Consider the following 23,261-nt stretch of genomic DNA (forward strand, 5'->3'; position numbering starts at 1 on the left):
AAAAATGCAAGAAACTACTGAAACTTTTGACAGTAACTTCTATGTTCTTTTTCCAGTCAAGCTCAGAGAGCATCGAGGATCCCACAGGTATCAGTGAACATACTGTGGCGAGTTCATGTTCTATACTTATCAGCTTCTGCAACTAATTTATATTTCTTGACCTGGGTTCTTAAATCAAGCCCATTACTGCTCTTCAGGCTCACTACCTAAATAAAGTTTAGGTAACACATCAGGATAAAAAGATGGCAAGCAGTTCAGCAATTGCTGCACAAGAAAAGTAAGTCTCCGAATAGTCAAGAGATTCCACTGGAGCATAGCGGAGGCGTCACAGGCAGGTACAATATGCGCGCACCATGCACATGTGCGTGCGTGCTACATACTGGTTGGAACGGGATCCAGAACCCACAACTGGTACGCTTTCTAAGCACATGCCCAGCACGACTAAAGCCCAATGAGTAAACACTAAGACAACAGCCCCCAAAAGAAGCAGAAGGTAATTCTCGGCTGCCATTTAAAACAGGGGTCTCCAACAGTGGCAACTTTTAAGTCTTGTGGACTTCAATTCCCTTTTGTACACCATCAAATGTTATAAATTGCATATTCATGTATTTATTCATTCATTCAATGGAAATAGATGCTAAGAATTATAACTCAACAACGAGGGAAGAAAAACATTAATTACACTAGTTTAGTCCAACCAGCTGAGAAGTTCTACATTTGTTTATGCTGTGAGGGGAAACTCTCTAGTCACTTCTCATCTGGCAGGATTTCCTAAGTGTGAACAAATGTATCTGCCCTAAGTATTGTTCACTTGCAATGTTTTGGGGCAGTGTGGACTATTTCCCAGGATCCTCCAGAGCAGGGGTCTCCGCAACTTGGCCACGTTAAGACTTGTGGACTTCAACTCCCAGAATTCCTCAGCCAGCAAAGCTGAGCTGGCGGAGGAAAAAGCAAAGCAAAGCTGGCTGAAGAACTCTGGTAGTTGAAGTCCACAAGTGTTCAAGTTGCCAAGGTTGGGAGACCGCCGATTTAAAACGCCCTTCGGGTTTTTGCAGCCCCGACCTCTCTGGTAACCACCCCCGGGGACACTTTAAGGGCGAAGTGGTTCAGTTGGAAGGCGCAGCGGTCCACGTCCAAAGGAGGAACCGCCGCCGCGATGTTTCCTTCCACCTGTCACTGTTTCTCCGCTCCTCGGATCTCGCGGGTCGCGCGGCCACAAGAGACACGCGCTCGGCCGAAAGGGCAAGCGCCGCCAGGGCTGCCCCCCCCCCGCCCCCACCGAGTTTGCGTGTGTGCGCGCGCGCACAGGGACTGGTTTCAACGTCACCCAGGCAGGCGGAGCGCGCGCGTGGAGGGACGAGGTGGGGGGCGAATTCGAGAAACGGCCCTCGGCGGGGGGCGGAGTCAAGCAACGGTGGAAAGAAGGAACGGAGGGGGGGGGAACTCGTCTCCATGGGAACGACCAGCCGTTCTCAACAGCCTCTGCCTCGAGCGCGCCCGAGGCTCGGCCCACTCAGAAGGGAGAGGGGGAAAATTGGGGACAAGGGGAAAAGAAGCAGCAGCAGCGCCGGCGCCATTCGCAAACCAACGGTCCTCCCGTCGGTTCCAGCGCGGGGCGTCCCCACAGACTTAATATCTTCCCTCCCCCCGCCACTCTGCTTCCTTAAACAGGGGCAGCCGCTCACTTACCATTGTCAGCCAGACTCCGGCCCCCCGCCCCAAGCAACCGTAGCAACTACTCCGACCCGCGCCACTATCATGTGACCGAAGAGGCCGTCACTTTCATGCCACGCCCCAGGCACGTGACCGAGGAGGAGTAAAAAGAAAAGCGGAGCCGGCGAACTCGGGTAGCCTGGGCGACGGTTGGGGCGCTGTCCTGGGCGGGCCCAGCGGGGAAAGGTCTTGTCTAGGATTCGGAGGTTTGATATCTCAGTGGTGAAGATGTATCTGTCTCCCTCCCTCCCTCCCTCTCTCTCTCTCTCCCTCTCTCCCTCTCCCCCCCCCCCGCGGCAAGTCAATGGCTAAAGTCTGTTCTTGGATAAATGTAGCCGATGCCAAATTTTGCCGGAGTTGCTTGGTGTACACCAGAGGTCCCCAAACTTGGCAACTTTAAGACACAATTCACAAGCCAGTGAGTTGAACTCCACAAGTCTTAAAAGTTGGCAAGTTTGGGGACCTCTGGTGTACACCAAGAAACTCCGGCAAAGTTTGGCATCAGCTACATTTATTGTTTGGCATCGGGTACATTTACAGGAAGTTTGTGGGTCTCTGTTGGAAGTCACTTGAGAGACCGCCTTCTGCCAATTACCTCCCTGCGACCAATTAGATCTCATAGATTGGGCCTCCTCCGAATTCCATCTGCCAGCCAGTGCCGGCTGGCAATTACAAGGAGGAGAGCCTTTTCGGTAGTAGCTCCGACCCTTTGGAACGAGCTCCCCGTGGAGATACGTACCCTCACCACCGTGCAGGCCTTCCGCATAGCCCTTAAGACCTGGCTAGCCCGTCAGGCCTGGGGACAAAGATAATCGCCCCTCCCGAATGATGAATGAATGTTGCTCATTATTTTACTCTGTTTGTCTATGTCACTGTTTGTATTTCCCTCCCCTGATCCTATGTAAGCCGCCCTGAGTCCCCTCAGGGAAAAGGGCGGCCTATAAATGTTAATAAACCTCAAACCTCAAACCTCAAATTTATTTTAATGAAGGGCATCTTTTTCTTTTGCACTTAAACCTAGTGGAGCAACTCTTAATTGATTTCATAGTAGGAGAGTCCTGATGAAGGCAGCTACAGGTCGGCAAAAATGGACGTAATGGCTCAGGGGCTAAGACGCTGAGCTCATCGATCAGAAGATTGCCAATTCAATGGTTTGAATCCCTAGCACCATGTAACGGAGTGAGCTCCCGTTACTTGTCCCCAACTTCTGCCAGCCTAGCAGTTCAAAAGGATGTAAAAATGTAAGTAAAAAAAATAGGAACCACTTTGGTGAGAAGGTAATAGCATTCCGTGCGCCTTCGGCGTTTAGTCATGCAGACCACATGACCACAGAGATGTCTTCAGACAACGCTGGCTCTTCGGCTTTGAAATGGAGATGAGCACCATCCCCTAGAGCTGGAAACTACTAGCACGCATGTGCGGAGGAACCTTTACGTATACAGGTCAGAAAAGCTCATGTCTTTTAATAGGAATCACCTTTGGCAAGATGATAAAAGAGGGCTGTGAAAATATCTACAGATCCCTCACATCCTGGACATAAACTGCTTCAACTTCTACCCTCAAGATGACGCTATAGGGCACTGCACACCAGAACAAGGACAGATTTTTCCCTACTGCCTCAGTGACTCCATCCAGCCACCTCATTCTCTGTTGTCCCTTTCTTCTTTTGCCCTCCACCTTTCCCAGCATTTGGCTCTTCTCCAGTGAATCCTTCCTTCTCATTAGGTGGCCAAAGTATTTGAGCCTCCTCTTCAGGATGAGGCCTTCTAAAGAGCAGTCAGGGTTGATCTCTAGGACTGACCGGCTGGATCGCCTTGCAGTCCAAGGGACTTGCAGGAGTTCTCTCCAGCACCAGAGTTCAAAGGTCTCCATTCTTTGGCACTCAGCCTTCCTTATGGTCCCAAATTTCACAGCCATACATTGCAATTGGGAAAACCATAGCCTTGACTAGACACATTTTTGTTTGCAGGGTGATGTCTCTGCTTTTTAGTATGCTATCTAGACTTGCCATAGCTTTCCTCCCCAAGAGCAAGTGTCTTTTAATTTCTTGGCTGCAGTCCCCATCTGTGGTGATCTTGGAGCCCAGGAAAATGTTTTTATAAATATTTATTTAAAAAGCCTGGCTTCACCAGTTCCAGAAAGCATTGTGTGACTTCAATGCTTTACCGCCATCCACCATTTTTAGTAATAGGCAATCCATTCCTATTTAGGGATTGTTCTCAAATTGTATGTTCTTAAACCAGGGAGTGCCTTTCATGGATAAACCCACACCATTTTCTTGGCAAACATTTTCAGAATTCTTCGCTCTTTTTTTCTTCCTAGAGAGAAAGGAAGAATGTCCCAAAGCTTCCTAGCTCTCCACATTCAAGCACCTAAATGAGACTCAGAGATGTCCAAGACAACTCATATATCAGAAGTTCCAATACAGAATAAGTTACAGGTGGGGAAATTGATTGAATGTAGGGGAAAAAATTAAAGTAAGATTAGGTCAATATAGAAGTGTTAGCTCTCCTTAGTTGCCCATGTTCAAAATATAACTTAGATATGTGCAAATGTTCATAGGATAAAAAAACCCTGAGGTCCTATGCAATTGTTTTTTTCTCTGTAATTCACCAATCTGGCCATTCTCGGGTTGGTTCATTGTTTACAAGAAATACATCATCCAGAACAGGAAATGGTTTAGTTAGGTCCCAGAAATGGTCCAGTGCTGACTTCAACCCCCACCACAAACAACTTATTGCGGATTTGCTTCTGGTAAACTGCCAGATGATTTCATCCAGTGGCGGGATTCAAATAATTTAACAACCAGTTCTTTTCCCTGATGATTTCTTCCAACAACCAGGTCACCAAACTGCTCAGAAAGTTAACAACCGGTTCTCCCGAAGTGGTGCGAACTGGCTGAATCTCACCACTGATTTCATCCATACATGTTGTGCTATCTTAAATGTTATTTCATGTGCATTTTGTTCTTCTGACTTGTTGATTGTTTTAACGGATTTCACATCTTAGATTTTCTATACTGAATGGCATGTTAACATTTCAACAATACTGTTTTCATCTAGTATTTCAATAAGTTTTCAGACAACATTAGAGCGTTGACACCATGTATTATTTTGGCCATGTATTCTGTAAAAATTGTATTTTTAAATTTTAAAAAAGTTTGATTAAATTATTGCTCTTAGAATAGAATGGGCTGGAGTGGAATGGAATGGAATACTTTATTTGGCCAAGTGTGATTAGGCACACAAGGAATTTGTCTCTGATGCAGAAGCCCTCAGTGTATATGCAAAGTAATAGAGTATTAATAATTATTAATTAGCCATTGCAAGTCTTCTTTATAATTGACGTGGGATAATATGTCTGATTAATAAATAATATTTAAGAAATAAATATGAGTCCTTGGTTGCATTAGATTTTAATAGAAAGATAGCTGAATAATTGCAGGCATAAGAAAATGCTTATCAAGTGGCTGAAAGAGTTGCAGAACAAGCACTTCAATCTGCATTGAAGAAATAAAATACGAAATATATCAAATTTGTAATATAAGGGAAATTCACAATGTAACCAAATAGCACAAGGCATGAATCCATTTTAAAAATGTGTGGTTTCTTTTTCAAGCCACAACTTTTGAAGGAAGGCAATGTTGTTGTTGTGTAAATTGGAAAGCTGCTTCTTCTCTCTTTCTTAAAAGCAATGCAAGCACCCCAAATACTGCTTATTTTGTCCTGGCTTTGAAAATTATTTAGACTGTACCATATCAACCCAGATTAGAAAGCTACCTTTAGTAGTAGAAATGAGAAAGATGCTTCTCCTTGGAAAAGTTGTGAAAATTTGGAATACCCCCTATATAGGGGGGGGGGGATAAAAACCCAGAAACACTGTATTTTTTTTCCTGGCCCTTTTTGTTTCTAGAGGTAGTAAATAAGTAGGTTCCTGCATTGCTTTTGGCAAGTTTCTTGTACCAAAAAAAAGTCAAAATATTCCAGAATGAATGTGGCCCCTTCCTGTTTATTTGTCCTGGGAACTGAACTTACATTACAAGTAGTCCTTGACTTACACAATTGAGCCATAAATTTCCATGGCTAAGCAAGGCAGTCATTACGTGAATTTTGTCCCTTTTTACGACCTTTCTTGGCTCAGTTGTTAAGTGGATCACTACAGTTGTTAAGGTAGTAACATTGTTCCATGAATGTGGTTTCCCCATTGACTTAGTTTGCTTGTCAAAAAGTCACAAAAAGTGATCGTATGATCCTAGAACAGTGCAATTGTCATAAATACATGCCAGTTGCCAGGTGGCCGAAATTTGATCACGTGACCATGGGGATGCTGCAATGGTCATAAGTGTAAAAAACAGTCATAATTCATAAGGGTCATTGTAACTTTGAACAATCACTAATCGAATGGTTGTAAGTTGAGGACTACCTATAAAACCAAAGAAATGAGATGTTGACATGAAAAAAGTTTGTCTAGCATGCCATCTCTTAGTATGATTGATTCTTGCATGATTATTTTGAATTTTATTTAACCGTTTTGTTTGCTTCTATTTTTCAGCTTACAAATAATAGATTTTATCAAAGAAAAGCATTAGACATTTTAAGATATACATACTTAGCTGTAATATTTTTATAACATATATGCCTGGTCTATGGTATACATTTCATCAAAACCTAGAATATGTAAAAAGAAAGATCACATTGAGCTATAACAGAAATCACAGTATGGTTTCATGGGGAAATAAGCCTTCATTTGATAGCTTCAGCTTCAGATCCATATTTGGTTGGTTCTCAGACACTTCGGGCTCTTCCAGATCGTTCTCAAAGCCCGATCCTGTCTCAGGATCCTCTTCGTTGCCAGATCCTTCTTCATCTCCAGAAAATGGCAAACTAATGAGTTGGTCTTGAAGTATCTCTCTGAAAATACATATTTTTAAGAACAATCATAAGTCTTAGCTACAGTATTTAGATTTTCTTTATTCCCTAACTGGAAATAAGTAACGTGTAATGTATGGTATGAAAAGAAAGTAAAAAAGGTGTCTAGTCTATCTGGTGGTTTCAAAAAAGCAAAACAAACTGGCAAATTTATATGCAGAGCAGACAAAAATTAAATATGCATTTTCCTCTTAACTGTTTTTTTCTAGCCTCTTTCAGATAGTTGGTACAGTCTAGCTATCCACAACCTTTTCTTCTGCAAATTAATCAGAATTACAGAATAACAGAAGGGACCTTAGATGTCTTCTAATCCAACCCCCTGCCTAGGTAGGAGACCCTATATCTGTGATGGCGAACTTATGGCACATGTGCCACAGGTGGCACACAGGGCCATTTGTTAGGGCATATGAGGCATTGCCTTGTCAGCTCCAGAATGCATGCGCGTGCTGGCAGCTGACTTTGGCTTTCTTTTAAGTCCGTTTTTTGGCCACCAGAGGCTTCCGTGAAGCCTCTGGAGAGCGAAAAACAACCCTACGCGCAAACCGGAAGTTCGGGAACAAACTCACGGTTTGCCATTGGGCCATTTTTCACCCTTCGGAGGCTTTAGGGAAGCCTCCTGAAGCCTCTGGAGGGCCACGGGGGGGGGAGGGGAGAGGCTGTTTTCGCCCTTTCCAGGCTCCTAGAAAGCCTCTGGAGCCTGGGGAGGGCGAAAAATGGGTCCATTGCATGCCAAAAGCGGGGGGGGGGAGGGCGTGGGTCTCACATGCTTGCATGCGGGGTCGCACGCATAGCATTACGGATGTGGGCACACTCGTGCACGACCCTCCTGCACTCCTCCCGCTTTTGGCACGCGATGGGGAAAAGGTTAGCCATCACTGCCCTATACCATTCCAGACAAATGGCTGTCCAATCTCTTCAATTTTTGGAGGCGAGCTGTTCCACTGGTTAATTGTTTTAACTGTTAAATTTCTATCCTTTACTTCTTGTTCCACCCTTGTGGTTTGGCGAATAGGTTGATCCCCTTTTAGTTATTACTATTAGCTATTAGTTGAATATTTGATTTTCATAATCCCCAGGCATTATGGCCAACGGCTGATTCAGATGAAACAAGACTAAACTCGCACTGCTTTGTAAGAAAAGAACACATGCATCCTTTATATTTGATACATAAAATACTAACTGCACAAACTTTCAGAAACAACACTTGTACCTCCAAGGTTTTCTGGTTCCCTTCCTATCGTTCAGAGCTTGCCAACTAAAATGTTGAAGTAAGGAATGAGGGAACCAATGAAAACAAAGCAAACCTAATTTTTTTTAAATATACCTAGAAATAAGAGGTTAAATCAAAGCATCAACTCCAAAAGCAGAAGAAAGAAAAGGACTGAAAATGTAGTAAGACGACCTTTTCTTTGCACTTATGCAGAGGCGTTGCTGTAAAATAGATTACACACGAGATAAATCAGAATTCAACCACATGAGAAAAGTGAGTTTCACCATTCCTTGAATCAAAAGCCACACAAGAGATACCAGCTTCTAGCCCTCTAATGCAGGGATGGGCTTCAAAAATTCCAGCAATGGGTTCTCTGCCCAGTTGCTGAGTGGGCGTTGCCATGATGGGCGTGGCCTAGTTGGCCGCCTGCACCACAGCGGGGGGAAGGCTCCAGAGGCTTTTCTCGGGCCTCTGGGAGGGTGAAAGCTGCCTCCCCTTGGCTCTGGAGGCCTTCCGGGAGGCCTCTTTTCCCCACTTCCCGAGTCTTCACGTGGGTCCTGCACTTACCTCACGTCCAAAATGGGCTGTGGGGAGACTCCTGGGAGGTGCATGGTGGGGTGGCCGGGGTGGGGGTGGGCATGGCCAGCCAGGGGTGGGATTTGGTGGTTCTCCGAACCAGCCATAACGTTAGCTACAGGTTCTTCCAAACCCGGGCGAACCCGTAGCAGCCCACTAATGCAGATGACCCTCATTGAGAGCCAGATACTTCACCTAATTTCCACCTCTCAATGATTGTATTGGTGGGATGGAATCCTGTGTCTTTCACATGACTTTTCCTGATCAGAAAAAAAAAAAACTTTGCCCATTTTGTTAAAAAGGTACTGCCGGCAAAAGGGGAAAAAATATTGATTCACATAGACAGGTAGTTCTTGAGTTGTGATCAATCACTCAGCAACCGTTTGAAGTTGCGATCAGAGGTGGATTGCTCCTGTTAGACCCTGATTGGCCAAACTGGTAGTAGCGGCGGTGGGAGGCTCCGCCCACCCTCCCGGACGCTTCTGTGCATGCACAGAAGCGTCGCAAGGGAGCATGCCTGAACTGGTAGTAAAAAAATTGGCAATCCACCACTAGTTACGATGGACCCTTGAAAAGCTACTTGCAACCCTATTTCAAAGTTACAGCATCAACTTCCCCCTTGTGGTCACATGACAGCATTTTGGAGTCATGTGACACAGTCATCTGACCACAATATATCATGCTTTTTTTGTCAGTTTTTCTTCCAGTTTCTGCAAAAACTGGCCCGTAGCACACAAAAAAAGATGGCTTCACTTAGTGACCACAGTATTTGCTTAATGACGAGTGCAAAAAAGTCATAACTAGTGACCCGCTTTACAACCATCATGATTTATGGCCATAATTGCCAGACTCAGGTCCTGTCATAAGTCAAAGACTATCTCTATTTTTAAAGTTCAGATTATAAAGATACAGATCATTACAACTTGCATACCAACTTATATATTGCTAAAAAATATGTTATTTTGTAACATCACTGCCAGCAGTATTAATTGATTGGTTTTATTTATTTCAAGTAGTTAGCTGCCTCAATCACCAAGGAAACTTTAGGCAGTATAAAGACAAAACAGGATGAAAAATGGAAATATCTGAATATATCTTTTATTATGTAATAAATATATGATTCTTGCATAATTTCCCTGTAAATAGCACAAATTATTTGTTCATTTGTTGATAAATTTATCTGCGACCCATCTCATCACAAGGTGATTTTTGGTGGCTCGACCATTTGGCTTGCTTAGACCATTTTCAAGATTCTAAAGGACAATCGTGAAGGTTTATTTTATCTTACCGTGTTGGATTTGCCTCAAAGGGGATCTTTGCACTCTCGTCTGTCATGACAAAACTTGGTCCCTTTTCTTCAATGCAGTTGGCAGAATTGGCATCAGGTTTACATCGGACCCACATGTACCGGCCTTTTTGAGGCGCTCCTAATAAAAAAATGGTATATGTGTTGACATCAAGTTTATAACTTACTAGCCGATAACCCGGGATTGCCCAGGTATTTATTTATCTTAATTCTGTATTAGGTTAGAGCCCCCATGTGGAGTTCTTTGAAGCCATGGCAACTCCACTGTGCTATACAGTAGATGTCATCTTAAAGCAGTGTTTTTCAACCACTGTGCCGTGGCACACTAGTGTGCCGTGACATAGTGTAAGGTGTGCCGTGGAAGAATTACTTTATATATAGTCAATATAGGCATAGAGTTAATTTTTTTTAACATTTTCTAATGGTGGTGTGCCTCATGATTTTTTTCATGAAAAAAGTGTGCCTTTGCACAAAAAAGGTTGAAAAACACTGTCTTAAAGCATAACAGGCTGCATCCTAACACAAACACACTAATACACACTATCGCTGTCAAAAGTACTGTGATTTGACACTATAGATATAATTCATTCCTTTTCGTTTTAGCGGTCCAGGTGTTCCAGAGTTATTCTGGGACACACACATACAAAGATACACAGACACACACACCCCGAGAGGTGTTAGGGGTGTCTTATCCCCACAGTATTTGTTTTCAGAGAGTAAGTCATCTGTGTATCAAGTTTGGTTAAAATTTCTGGAGGCCTTCCAGAGTTATGCTGGAACATGCACAGACAGCCATTTATATATATATATATATATAAATAAAATATTGCTATCACCACTTGTAATGTTGGCATTGGAATAGCATTGCCGGTTCAATACACCCATCATACTCTGCAAAAATCACAAGAGAAAACTCTATAAACCATGATAACCTTTGTCAAAACTTAAGGACAGGCAACTTGAGATTTCTCTACACATTTATTTATTTATTTATTTATTTATTTATTTATTCAATCAATCAATCAATCAATCAATCAATCATTCCATTTAGAGGCCACCAATATCCTGAGTAGCTTGCCATTGGAAAAGCAAGGAAACCAATAAAAAAGTGAAAACAATTGTGTGTGTCAGGAAAAAAGAGGAAGACTTAGTTAAATAAAAATTCCAGAGGAGCTGGAGCCACCCTTCCCCAGGTTCTGGGGAATCAGGTGGGTTTTTAGTGCATTTTTAACAATGTCAGGCTGGAAGGCAGAGGGATCCCTGGGGAGATGCTGCTTCCTGTTTCCCAATAGATGGCACTATTTGATTGAAGGGAGCACCACATTGCCCGATCTTACAGGACAAGCATAAATGATCCGAAATACGAAGTCCCTCAAATAACCAAGTCAATGGTTTTCCTTTCAGAAGAAAACTCTTGCCAAGGGGTTTAAAATTTAATTCTGCATTTTAAAACATCTTAATCAAGAAAGACTAATTAGGAACAAAAAACCGGCAGAAATATTTTGTCCCATTTTTATAGATGACTGGCGTGTTGAAAAAAAGCTGATATAAAAGTATAAACTGAAATAAATGTGCATGTAATAAATAAGCAGTTTTCTCCAAACTGTAAGGTTCCAGATGAGTGGGAAAATATTCCTAAATTTCCATTGACTACATTCAATGAAAATTCTCAGAACTAAAATCTAGATCAGGGGTGTCAAACTCTATTTCATTTCAGAGTTGTGCTTGACCTCAAGGGGGGGAGGCATGGTGGCCATGGGCCATGGTGGGTGTGGCCAGCTTGACATTACTCGTATCAGGGGCGCCTGTGGTGGCCCGAGCGTTCTGCCAGCAAAAATGGGCTCCCGAGCTCCGTTTTCAGCTGCGACAGTGTCCTGCCACCTTCTGCCAGTAAAAATGGAGCTTGGGAGGGCCCTTTTTGCTGGCAGAAGTACCACGGGCCGGTCCTTTGTTGTTTCCAGGGCAGCCCTGCGGGCCAGATGTAAGTACCTCACAGCTGGATCCAGCCCCCAGGCCTTGAATTTGATACCCCTGATCTAGATACATCTGGTGGGCACAAAACTGGGAAAGGCTATGTAATGATGGTTTGTCATAAAAGCACTAACTAATGAACCAGCACTAAAATACACTAAATTGAAAATGGGTAGCGAAACATAATGCTTAACACTCTAGAACTGTCAAGTACAAACTCATGTTGTACCAATATCATCTTAACATTGTTGATAATTTTAAAAAATCTTTCAGCCATAAAATATATCATAGTAAGTTCCCAGGATACAGGCAAACAGAACCAGACTCAAAAAAAATGCAGCATTCCAAAGAGAAATTGTAAGGCATTTGGGACGAGTGTACTGAGCAAAGGCTCAAAGGAAGACTGAGAAACAGGTTGGCAAGAGCAGATCTTCTGAAATTGATCAGGCCATGAAATACAATATCAGATGTTCTAGAAATATTCTTCAGGTTGGGGTAGGAGGATATATTAATTTTTAGTCCACCTCCCAAACCAGGTGCTTTCCATATGTGTTGAGTAACATCATCGCTAGCAAGCATCAGGGTAAAGAAAGCTGCAAACATCATTCTTTTCAAAATGTATAACAGGTCTGGCTGATCTTGATATAAAAATTCAACCCATTTTCTTTCTCTCACCACAACATAGATAACTGAGTTTCCATGACATGGCTGAGATAATCATCTCCCCTAAGTTAAGTTCATTGCACATTCTAGGCACATGATCAGGAATCCCCACGTCAACGGAGAGCAATCATTTCCAAAGTTTCAGAATGTGAATTTCTGCAATGTCCAGTATGAATGAATTTCACGAGACTTCTGGAATAGGTTGGAAAAAGTTCCTGGTATTTATGTTCTTACAAGAGCAGAATTGGAGGGTCGTGCCAAAGTACAGTTTAACTGTGGTATAATTGATACACTGCAAAGCTATCATTCGTTAGTTCAGCTTCAGATCTTGTGAGAGAAATTACAAAGCTCATTTACTGCCTTTGTAGTTTGAAGGTGTGAAGTGTCCTGTCCTGTGGAATAAGAGGGGATTTTTACTGTGGCTAATTCTGAACCAACTCAGGGCAATGAGATGACTCTCACAAGCTCAGAAATCTAGTCTGTTACCAAAACGACGTATGGGTGAAATCACTCCAAAAATCAACTTGAATCAAGCTTTTTGTACCACAAAAATGTCCACACTGATTGAAACCTTGATGTCACTATAAATGTCACCAGAATTCTTTTGTAATGGCTTACAGAATACAGAATAACAGAGTTGGAAGGAATGTTGGAGGTCTCTAAGTCCAATCCCCTGCCCAAGCAGAATATCCTATAACATTCTGGACAAATGGTTGTCCAAACTCTTATGAAAAAGCTTCACTGATTTAGTACCAGAGGTGGTATTCAGACGGTTTGGATTGGTTCGCCTGATCTATGCCATCCTATTTAGGCATGTTTTCAAGCCAAAGTACATACACGGAAGGCCAAGCACAAGCATGGACGAGTCGCATGCAAGTGCTCACATTTGTGAATTGGAAAGCAAGTGAATACCACCCCTGTTTAGTACTCACAGCTTCTCGAGGTAAATAGTTCCACTGATTAATTGTTCTCATTGACAGGTAATTTCTCCTTAATTTTAGGTTGAATTTCTCTTTGATAACTTTCCATTTGTTACTTCTTGGCCTGCCCTTGGTTGCTTTGAGGAATAGATTGTCTTCCTCTTCTTTGTGATCGTGTCTCAAATATTGGAACACTGCTATCATGTCTCCCCTAGTCCTTCTCTTCATTAGATTAGATACATACAGTTCCTGCAACCGTTCATAAACTTGATTTTGACGATAAACCTATTTATCAGTTATTTGTTTCCGTGGATGTCTGCTGACTTTAGCTTTCTATTTCTAATCTTGTAGCAGATGCCAGGCTGGCAGCTTGTTACTATTTTAAACTGGCAGAAGTAAAGGCAATTACTTCCCAGATTTGGGGAAATGAAAAACCTGATGGTGTAGAAGTGCACATTTCCTGATCAAACAATGATTCTTATAAAATAATAATAACAATAATAACGCCTAGAAGGGTATGCACTGATATTTCTCTGGGTTTTTTTTTAAATTAGATTGAAAATGTGACAGCAATAGAAATAGACATATACCACTTCATAGTGCTTTTACAGCCTCTCTAAGCGGTTTACAGAATCAGCATATTGCCCTCAACAATCTGGGTCCTCATTTTACCCATCTCGGAAGGCTGGAAGGTTGTGTCAAGCTTGAGCAGGTGGGATTTGATTTGCTGAACTGCAGCTGGCAGTCAGCTGAAGTAGTCTGCAGTACTGCACTCTAACCACTGTGCCACCTCGGCTCTATGGCTCTATAGAATTAACTTAAAAGTAAACACATACAAAAGTACAGGTAGTCCTCTTCTAATGGCCACAATTTTACAACCTTTCTTGCCACAGATGTTAATCACTGCAAATGTTAACTTAGTAACATGGTTGACTTTTCCATTGATTTTGTTTGTCAGAAGGCCACAAAAAGTGGTCCTATGACCCTAGGACACTGCAACCATCATAAATATGAGTCACTTGCCAAGCATCTGGATTTTGATCAGGTGACCACGGGGAAGCTGCAATGGTAGTAAATGTGGGGAAATGGTCATAAGTAACTTTCTTCAATGCTGCTGCAATTTTGAACAGACCACTAAACAAACTATTGTAAGTCAAGGACTACCTGTATTGTGGAGAGCCAAGTCATCTATCCTCAAATCTCTTACTCCTGTCCTTCCATTTGACGTAAATGTGGATTGTTCATAATTCTGCCAGTTTCAAGGAAGAGCATCATAGCAGTGAAGAGGTAGTGCTGGAAAGACCACTTCCTTGTGAACACGGGAGGTGTTATTCTCACACTTACCCCAAGACACAATCCTGGTAAATCAAGAAACGCACAAGTCCTGGTAGGATCCTGGGATAGGTTTTTATGAAGAAAGAAGTGAGCAAACTGTACTTCGTTTTGTATTAGTTTAGTTTGGTGAAAAGCTAGACGAGAGGTGAAACTAAAAACTAAGTGAACTGTGTGTGACAAGGAATTTACACAGCTTCTTCTTTACAATTTCTCAGATAAATAAATCTATTGGGAATGATTAGTGGGCCACACTTCTAAATCATAACATTATAATAGGAGTAGTAGATCCTGGAAATGTAGGTGGCATAAATGAAAAGAAAGGAGAATCACTACAAAGCCATCTCACATCAGCTCCTCCATTTAGAGGGCAACAATTTTCTCTAGAGATCTTCCATAGAAGTCCATTTTGCTTGGAGAGGACATGAGGTAGAATCCAGTAATGTAGAAGGCCTTGGTTGGAGTATGCCAGCGATGACTAACCTTTTCCGGACCAAGTGTCCAAAGCGCGTGTGTGTGCCTGAACCCCCAAAATGCAATGCACATGCAGCCCCCCACATGCGCCCACCCATGCACATATACCCCTGCGCATGTGCGGCAGAGACCCAACAACCAGCTGGCCATTGGGAGGCGCACACACATGGACGGTGGAACTGAACTAAGGCGATGGCTCGCTTTCCCACAGAGAGTGCGCTACAAGCCACCTGTGGCACACGTGCCGTAGGTTCGCCATCACAGGCGTAGCTATCTTGATGTAGCACAAACCCAACCTCAGGAGCTAATGGGAGATTTAGCAGAAAAAGAGATGATGAGGAAAGGACAATTTAGCTGTTTTAATCTGTTGTCCACCAGGCATGCAGAAGTATAATTCCAAGCACACCTCCCATCTCAGGAGCACCAGACTGGAGAGTCCCTAATCCTACCCCCTAATGCCCCTCACCCAGCCATTCCTCTTTGGATAATTAGGAACATGGTATATTATATTCTTACATCTGCTTATCAGTAGAGAAACAGTGACTGCAGATGTTTCCTTGATATTTTATGATTTGTGACTTAATCATTGAAATCATTTAACCCTTTTTCTTTTCTTTTTAGATTAACCACATTCCAATGAAGCTTTTTCCTGCTTCAAGAAGCATTTGAAATCGTGCTGAACAATTTACTGACTTAATCTTTTATTCCACTTTCAGAAGTATTATAGCGCCGACTTTTTTGCAGTGTTCAGTCTTCATTGCTGTTTTTACATCAGTCTCACAGAGCTTTTATGAAAGCATTTTTCTGCTACATTTCCTTCTGTTTGCAGTGTTAGATGGTTTTCCTATTCTTTTGAGAATCACAGACATCCTTGTCAGTAAAACAAAACTAAGGAAAACCATTGGAAGTTGATTTCTTAGATTAGAACTATCAATCCATATCTTCAGCTGTAGCTTCAGAAAACTCTCTTATGCTAGCTATGAAGGATAACTTTTGCCATCAACACTAGCTGATTAAGAACCCAAATGGATTAATCTGACTCCCTCCCAAGCTGCAGGATTTTACATCACTTGTCTTTCTTCAGCAGCCGCCTAATTGTAAACCTGAAGGAAGTTACAAAAGAGAGTTGAGCTATGCCTGGCTTTCAAACTGACAGAGTGGAGGAGAGATATGCTGGATTAACACTCTTTTTATCACAAAGCCATGCTCCAGAGTTGAGCGGGTTGCATCCAAAATGGTACATTATGATATTATATATGAGAGAAATAACACAAGAAGAGGAAGAGCTCAGCAAGTAGCCCAGCTTAATTGCACACTGCAGCGTATACAATTAAATCAACTCATAATTAAATTCGCTCAGCTGTGAAAGTGTAACTGGAAGATTTGCTGCATCAGAAATTTCTTTGTGAATTATCAGAGGTATCAATAAGACTGGTACAAAAGGGAAAATTTTGGACAGTGTGAAAGCCTTTTTCATAGTTAATATTTAATACTGGGTGCCTTTCTTCATTGTTTTCAGCCAGTCAGCCATGGCTTTCACAAAGCTATTCTATCCAACCTCCACAACATTAATCAGTCTTCCATGCTTAATATTTATTGAGTGACTTTAGACCTAGTGATTTCTAGCATCGTGCAGCATCGCTCTACTATTTCCCCATAGTTACAGATGCCTGTTGGAGACAGACTTCATCTCCAATAAAACAGAATATCTGCCTGGTTTGGTTCTGCAACCCAACAAGACAGACACAGACTTCAGAGGATAATCAGAACTGGGGAAAAAACAATTACTGCCAACCTGCCTTCCATCAAGGACCTGTATACTGCACGAGTCAAAAAGAGGGCCATGAAAATATTTACAGACCCCTGACATCCTGGACAAAAATTGTTTCAACTCCTACCCTTAAAACTATAGAGCTATAGTGCACTGCACACCAAGACAACTAGACACAAGGAGAGTTATTTCCCGAACGCCATCACTCGGCTAAACAAATAATTTTCTCAACACTATTCACTAAGTCTGCATTACAAGTACTATTAGTCTTCTCATCGTTCCTATCACCAATCTCCTTTCGCTTATGACTGCAGGACTGTAACTTTGTTGCTTGTATCCTTATGATTATATTGATATTGATTGCTTTCTGATTGCTTATTTGTACCCTAGGACTATCATTCAGTGTTGTACCTTATTATTCTTGACGAATGTATCTTGTCTTTTTATGTACACTGAAAGCATATGCACCAAATTCCTTGTGTGTCCAATCACACTTCTATTTTATTCTATTCTATTCTATTCTATTCTATTCTATTGCTAAGCATTGAATTGTGAAATTCTTGGTGCTCTCTGAGCTTAGTTGCTCTCTTGCAGACACTTCATTACCCAACTAGCTAACATCATCAGTCATGTGCAAGCAAGCGCATCCAAGCTCAGAAAGCATCAGGAATTCTAGACTTTATCTCACCAGGATAATATAAATTGCAAAAGCTGAGTAATCTATAAATCACTAATGGACAAATGGCCTTGAAATTGCCTCCCTGGGTTGCTCTTTAAGGGGTGATTGTGTTCATGGTACTTTTGCAAATGGCATGACCTTACTATTGTCACTGTCCTATGTCCAGAAGCACCTCTGACTGAGCCGAGAAAAATCAGCATCTTAAAAATGAAACTGGAGTTGGAAAAATATGAAATATTTGGATAATTTGTGAGTTATCTTTTGGCTTTTGAAAATTGTACTCAGATATCCAACAGGAATTTAGCTCACTAAAAGTGGAAGTTTGTTCTGAATAAAGACGGTAAAAGCATCCTGTGTGGTAACATGTAAAGAACAAGAGACCTCAATTTCTTCACACTTACACCAATTTCCTTTTGAATCACAAGACAGACCTAATGCTCTAACAGAAAAAAAAATACTTTTTCAAATATCTTGCTAATATGCCAAATGAGCTGCTAACGTTGTTTCTTAAAAGATGCCAAGCAGAAAGAAACAGAATAAAACATCCTTATAAACTGTGTGGTCAAGGGAGCATGTTTGCCTTTCTAAAAGTCTAATGTGTAACTTCCCATTATACTCAGGATTATAATTAACTCCCCAAACAAACCACCATTTGTAAGCCAATAGCAAATACTGACTTAAAATCACCTTTATTCTTGACTAGTTGATAACTGGCATAGCCCAGCTTTGTATTTATCTGAATCCTGTATTAGAGGGAGCTCCGTTGTGGAGTACTGTGAAGCTGTTACCTTGGCAACTCCACTGTGCTGTACAGTAGAAGCCATTTTAAGGCATAACGGGCTGTATCTTAAGAGAACTTGAATCCAAAATGCACACTATCACTATCAAAAGTACTGTGACTTGGCACTATAGATATAATTCAGTCCTTTTCATTTCAGCACCCTAGGCGTTCCCGAGTTATGCTCACACACACACACACACACACACACACACACACACACACACACACACCAAGGGATGTTAGGGGTGTCTTACCCCCACAGTATTTGTTTCCAGAGAGTAAGTCACCTGTGTACCAAGTTTGGTTGAAATTGCCTGAGGCATTTCAGAGTTATGCTGGAACATTCACACACACACACAGTCATTTATATATATATAGAGAGAATAACCATTGTATCGCAAATCTGTTCCTGGTCATTTTGTCTTTCCTCACAAGGGGAAGTGTGAAAACATATTTAACTGGATATGTAGAGTTGTGTTTTTAATTTAATATGGTCTATTGCACCACAATTTAGGCCGATTCCAGAGGGCATAGAATGGTAATAATGAACCAGAAAATTATATCACACTGCTGCCATCTAGCAGACACAAGTTTTGCAGCTCAGATATCGAAGAACTAAAAAGGGATAATGTAACTTTAAAAAAAAAATCCAATTAACATTTTGAATGTTTCTCTAGATAACTGGCACAGAACAAATGTCTTTGGCACATAACTAGCAGATCAATCTTTACAGCTTTACTGGATTGTAGACTTAGACTGCAGCAGCTAGTTCAGTGTAAATACTATTAAATTCTGAGTAAACATGTCCTCAAGGTGGTTTTCCAAAAGGCAACTGGACTTTCTTGGTTTTTTTCCCTTTAAAACATTTCACTTCTCATCCAAGAAGCTTCTTCAGTTCTGACTGAATAGTGAGGAAAACAATCCCAACCATTCAGTCAGAACTGAAGATGCTTCTTGGATGAGAAGCAAAATGTTTTCAAGAAAAAAAAATTGAGAAAGCCCAGTTGCCTTTCAGAAAAGCACCTGTCAGATAACCATGGTCTGGCTGATTGAGAATCTTCATAGACATCTGAGTAAACATGTATAAAATTGGGTTGTCCAGTAGATTCTTCGTTCTGGATAAGGTAAAGGTAAAGGTTCCCCTCGCACATATGTGCTAGTTCCTGATTCTAGGGGGCAGTGTTCATCTCCGTTTCAAAGCCGAAGAGCCAGCGCTGTCTGAAGACGTCTCCGTGGTCATGTGGCCAGCATGACTAAACGCTGACGGTGCATGGAACGCTGTTACCTTCCCACTAAAGGTGGTTCCTATTTTTCTACTTGCATTTTTTCCTGGTTTAGAACTGATAGGTTGGCAGAAGCTGGGACAAGTAACGAAAGCTCACTCCGTTATGTGGCACTAGGGATTCGAACCGCCAAACTGCTGACCTTTCGAGCAACAAGCTCAGCGTTTTAGCCACTGAGCCACCCTTGGTTCTGAATACATATATAAATAAAAGTGCCCTCAGCTAGTGTCACATTAAACCACTTTTGGAATTTAACTTTCCTGTAATTTTATCACATGCAGCATATTTTAAGATACAGTTAACAATTATAATAGAGATTTTTTTTTTATAATGGTAAAACTGTATGCTTTACTCCTTCCAAATTTGTGTAGTTAGTTCTGTAATCAGTCTTCCAGAGATTATAATTTTGGGCGGATTAAATTTATTACTCTTATTATTACTCTTAATATTGTTTGTATTACTACTTGCAAGAAAATAAGTTCCTCTTTAAGACAATCCTATTTTTAATTGCGTAAGGAAATGTACTTTTTTACTCAACTGTGGCTCCCAACTCTTATGATTAAAACACCTTCCCACTATAAAATGGAACTTATTGAAAAAAAGAAAACCCCACGCAGCCTCCACCTCCATAGCTGCTAAAGAGACCACATGGAATATGGTGAGCAGCTATGGCACTCCTAAGGACACTGATCCTATATGAGGGTAGGGGGACAATTTCCTCATCCTGCTCAAAAAACAGAAGAGCCCTTGAAAATGTTTAAAGACATTGAGTCTTTATTGATTGGCCCTTGGGCCATATCAACGTGCAAAGTTCCAGAAACAAATTTACTAAAATTTGGAATTGGAATAAAATATGATTTAAAATGGAATTGGAATAAAATACAGACTAAAATAAAATTGGAATAGAGTACAATAATTTAAGATATAGATAATATCTGATAAAATTATATTTCAGTGTTACCCCTGCAATCTACCCCAATCAGTCCTATATATGCCGATCTCAACTGAACCATTTTGTTTAAGTCCTGTGCTGTGTTAAATGTTATTTTCCAGTTCTGGCAGCATATAAGGTAAGTTGTTTTGATATGGGGGTTCCAATGGGTCATTCATTTGGCATATAGACCAAGGTCCTTGTCTCTCACCCCCTCATACAAACAACAATCAAATAGGATGTGAGCCAGGTCTTTTACCTCTGTCGCTCCGCAAAGGCAGAAACGCTCATTGTAGGGTATAGAATGGAATTTCCCATATCTGACCATTGTGTGACAGAACAACAAATAGAAATATTAAACGCCAACATAATCATCAAGAAACACTCCAAGCCTCCGTTTTCTTCCCTTTAACAAAGTCATTTTTTTGCACTTATTAAACTTCAGGGATTATACCTTTTTGTCTGAAGAATGCATACTTTCATAAATCCACTGAAATTATGAGCCCCCTCATTCCTATTTGGAGAAGGGATATGGCTGTCACTTGCTAAGTGGAGAAGAACACCTGCCAGAGCCCAAATTTGGGAGCGATTCGGTCCTCGTTTCTTCGGATGTAAAGCCCACCTGAACTCTCGGATGCCTATTCCTGAATCAACATGTACAGAACTGCTGTGCAAATCTCATCTTTGTCAACACATCTTAACGAGGAGATTAGGAAAAGAACAGCCGCCAGAAATTTTACCTTGTCCTGGGCATCCCAGAAGGAGGATTACACCAAGAGCTACAAAGATCCTCCCCATAGGTTTGACAGGCATCTTCAATTTGGCTTGGGCACCTCCACACTCCGCCAACCGTCACTGCTGATGTGGAAATGAAACAGGGGCAGGCGAGTGGTTGCCTTTACAAAAGGTTTCCAAACCTCAAAACCCAACCCTTTCCTTGCATCACGACTTCCTGAACTCAGATAAGGGACACCTCTACTAACAAAGCCTAGATCCTAATTCTACACTCTTGATCTAGTAGTTGCTACAGGAAGCCAGTGTTTCCTCTGCAGACAGAGTAGAAGTTCTACTCAGAGTAAAAATCTTACCAGAATCAGTTACTCCTGAAAAACAAGGGTGATTTGCAGCATTGGTTTCAATGGGGGGGGGGGCATAATTTACCGTATTTTTCAGAGTATAAGACGCACCAAGACTTTGAAGATGAAATTTTTTAAAAAAAAGTTTTTGCACTCTGCAAGACCTCTCCAAAACTGCCTGTTTTTCGTGAAAACGGGCCCATTTTTTGCAAAAAAAAAGGGGGGGGCATGCATAGACTTTAGGAGGCTTGTAGAGTGCTCCTGAGGGCTGGGGAGGGCAAAAATGAGCAAAAAACGGCCCATTTTTTGTGAAAATGGGCCCATTTTTTGTCAAGAAAAGGATATACATAGCCTTTAGAAGGCTTATAGAGTGCTTCTGGGAGCTGGGGGAAAAATGAGTAAACAACGGCCCATTTTTCGCTCATTTTTGCCCTCTCCAGCCCCCAGAAGCACTCTATAAGCCTCTTAAAGGCTATGCACCAGGGGTGGGTTTCGACCGGTTCGCACCGGTCCCTGCGATCCGGTTGGTCGCCGAACCCGGAAGTAAGTAACTTCCGGGAACGGCAAAGCCGCCCCCCGCACCCGCGCGCGCCCGCACACCCGCGCCCGCTCCTTACCCGGTTTTTATGAATTCTGCGCTTTCCACGCATGTGCAGAACGCATACAGCGCCTGCGCGATCCTCCAGGAGCAGCTGGAGCATCGCGCAGACGCTAGTACGCATGCGCACGCCACGTGCGTGCGTGAGGACGCCGCGCGCGTGCGCGAGGACGCCACCGGCCTCGTTCCAACCGATCCGGTTGGAACGGGGCGAGAAACCCACCCCTGCTATGCACAGCCATTTTTGCAAAGGGGTTGGGGTTTCAGGAGGCAAAAAATTGCTGTATTCAGTCTATAAGACGCACCCAGATTTTCACCCTCTTTTTTGAGGGAAAAAGGTGTGTCTTATATGCTGAAAAATATGGTACCTAGGAGTAAATTCTACTGAATCAGGGGTGGCTTCCTGCCAGTGCTAACCTCTTCTATAGAAGAGGTTCCACAAATTTACCGTGCCATTTAGAACCGTTTCCAGCTCTCTCCCCCTGCCTGTCCGCACCATGCTTGCCCCGCCCACCGCTCACTGATTGGCTGGCTCACCAATTGCCCCACCCGCCTCTAAGAGTCCTATTTAAACCTTAAAATCTTAAAATTGTCATGTTTGAACATCCCTGGGTTTTTTTTCTAAAGGGTGAGGGGTGCAAGGGTCTTGTAACTTGACAGTTTTAAGACTTGCATGCTTCAAATGCCAGAGTTTCTGAGCCAACATTTTGGTTGCTAAGCAAGAGCGTTGTTAAGTGAGTTTCACCACATTTTACAAGTTGGCCATGCCCACCCAGTCACATGACTGCCAAGCCACTCCCACCTGGTCACATGGCCAGCAAGCCACTCCCATAAAGCAGGCCACACCTACAGAAGAGGTTCTAAAAAAAATTGAAACCCACCACTGATTGGTATCTATTGGTTTACATAATATGAGAATATTTAGCAATTAAAACATTTTGGAAGTTTTCCTCTGCCAGCAGCCAATTTTTTTTCTTTTTGTCACAATTTATTTTATTTTATTTTATTTTATTTTAATACAAACAATCCATCTTCCATTAAACAGTGTG

At 42.1% G+C, this 23,261-nt stretch overlaps 2 protein-coding genes across 3 annotated transcripts in view; both read right to left on the reverse strand.

The window, feature by feature from the left end:
* Nucleotides 1-23,261, reverse strand: part of LOC116518328 (vacuolar protein sorting-associated protein 26A) — a 176,083-nt gene that overhangs the window by 16,140 nt on the left and 136,682 nt on the right. The window contains exon 18 of one of the 2 annotated variants that reach the window (XM_032231658.1): nt 7,927-7,933. In XM_032231658.1, coding sequence (XP_032087549.1) covers nt 7,927-7,933 — 7 coding nt within the window. Of the gene's footprint in view, nt 1-1,689; nt 1,800-7,926; nt 7,934-23,261 lie in introns of those variants that run through there. The other variant, XM_032231661.1, reaches the window with a different exon arrangement.
* On the reverse strand, nt 6,069-21,402 carry SRGN (serglycin). The gene is made up of 3 exons (XM_032231664.1): nt 21,279-21,402; nt 9,716-9,854; nt 6,069-6,623 (listed from the first exon to the last, which is right to left on the reverse strand). The coding sequence occupies exons 1-3, from the start codon at nt 21,349-21,351 to the stop codon at nt 6,425-6,427; spliced, it is 411 nt and encodes a 136-aa protein (XP_032087555.1). The 5' UTR covers nt 21,352-21,402; the 3' UTR covers nt 6,069-6,424.

The sequence above is a fragment of the Thamnophis elegans genome, chromosome 15 (genome assembly GCF_009769535.1).
Source record: "Thamnophis elegans isolate rThaEle1 chromosome 15, rThaEle1.pri, whole genome shotgun sequence".
In the NCBI taxonomy this organism is placed as follows: Eukaryota; Metazoa; Chordata; class Lepidosauria; order Squamata; family Colubridae; genus Thamnophis; species Thamnophis elegans.